This window comes from Gekko japonicus, unplaced genomic scaffold, assembly GCF_001447785.1.
Source record: "Gekko japonicus isolate JY-2015 unplaced genomic scaffold, Gekko_japonicus_V1.1 scaffold1578, whole genome shotgun sequence".
Taxonomy (NCBI): domain Eukaryota; kingdom Metazoa; phylum Chordata; class Lepidosauria; order Squamata; family Gekkonidae; genus Gekko; species Gekko japonicus.
This window is the reverse complement of record NW_015162530.1, coordinates 230,951-232,285: the sequence shown is the minus strand read 5'-3', so window position 1 is coordinate 232,285 and position 1,335 is coordinate 230,951. Positions and strand designations below refer to the sequence as shown.

At 50.6% G+C, this 1,335-nt stretch overlaps 1 protein-coding gene across 1 annotated transcript in view; it reads left to right on the top strand.

Annotated features, from left to right (window-relative positions):
* The first annotated feature begins 242 nt into the window (after positions 1-242).
* Positions 243-1,335, top strand: part of LOC107106187 (zinc finger protein 91-like) — a 30,109-nt gene continuing 29,016 nt past the window's right edge. The window contains exon 1 of the mRNA XM_015406295.1: positions 243-311. Within this exon, the coding sequence (XP_015261781.1) occupies positions 278-311 (34 nt within the window). The 5' untranslated portion in view covers positions 243-277. The remainder of the gene's footprint in view (positions 312-1,335) is intronic.

The window sequence follows — 1,335 nt, the reverse complement described above, 5'->3', positions numbered from 1 at the left end:
TTTATGCAGCAGCCCAATCGCTCGCTCTCAGCTTTAATGCCAGTAGCTCACAAAGTAGGATTTTTGCTCACAGGATTCCATAGCTTAGAGGGAACATTGGCTGCCATCCCTTCTTCCTTCACTCCATTTGTGGACGGTTGTTCTATCATTGAGTTGAAAAAGGTTTCCTCCTTCTTCCAGGGTTTGGTGACTTTCCGAGACACGTCTCTTGTGTTTCTCAGAGGAGGAGGAGGGGGCTATGGTGGATCGTGGCCAAAGGGCTCTGCGTTCGGAATTCATGGCGGAGATCTGTGGGGATCCAACCTCTCTCGGTATGGCGCCACCTTTCATTTCATCGATATAAGCTGAAAGCAGGAATTGCTGTTGCGGGATGAGTCCAGTAGTGGGATGTCACAGAAGAGAGCAGTGGCCGGTCCCTCATCCTCTGACCCTCTGTTTACCTTTTTACAACACCTGCTTGGGGATATTCCAAGCAGAGCCCCCAAGCCAGCACAAATTCAAGGAAGGGCTTGCAAAAATAAGTCTTACGAGGAGCCAGTTTGGTATCGTGGTGAAGTGCGCGGACTTTAATCCGGGAGAACCGAGTTTGATTCCCCACTCCTCGCACCTGCTGATGTGACCTTTGGCAAGCCCTAGTTCTGATAAGAGCTGTTCTTGAAAAAGAGCAGTTTCTCTCAAGAGCTCTCTCAGCCCCACCTACCTCACAGGGCGTCTGTCGTGGGGAGGGGGAGGGAAAGGAGTTTGTAAGCCACTCTGAGACACCTTTGGGTAGTGAAGGGCAGGGTATAAATCCAATCTTCTTCTTCTTCTACCTCACAGGGTGTCTGTTGTGGGGAGGGGGAGGGAAAGGAGTTTGTAAGCCACTCTGAGACACCTTTGGGTAGTGAAGGGCGGGGTATAAATCCAATGTCTTCTTCTTCTTCTTCTACCACACAGGGTGTCTGTTGTGGGGAAGGGGAGGGAAAGGAGTTTGTAAGCCACTCTGAGACCCCTTTGGGTAGTGAAGGGCGAGGGTATGAATCCAATCTCTTCTTCTTCTACCTCCCAGGGTGTCTGTTGTGGGGAGGGGAAGGGAAAGGAGTTTGTAAGCCGCTCTGAAACACCTTTGGGTAGTGAAGGGCGGGGGTATAAATCCAGTCTCTTCTCTTCTTCTTCTTCTACCTCACAGGGTGTCTGTTGTGGAGAGGGGAAGGGAAAGGAGTTTTTAAGCCACTCTGAGACACCTTTGGGTAGTGAAGGGCGGGGTATAAATCCAGTCTCTTCTCTTCATTTTCTTCTACCTCCCAGGGTGTCTGTTTTGGGGAGGGGAAGGGAAAGGAGTTTGTAAGCCGCTCT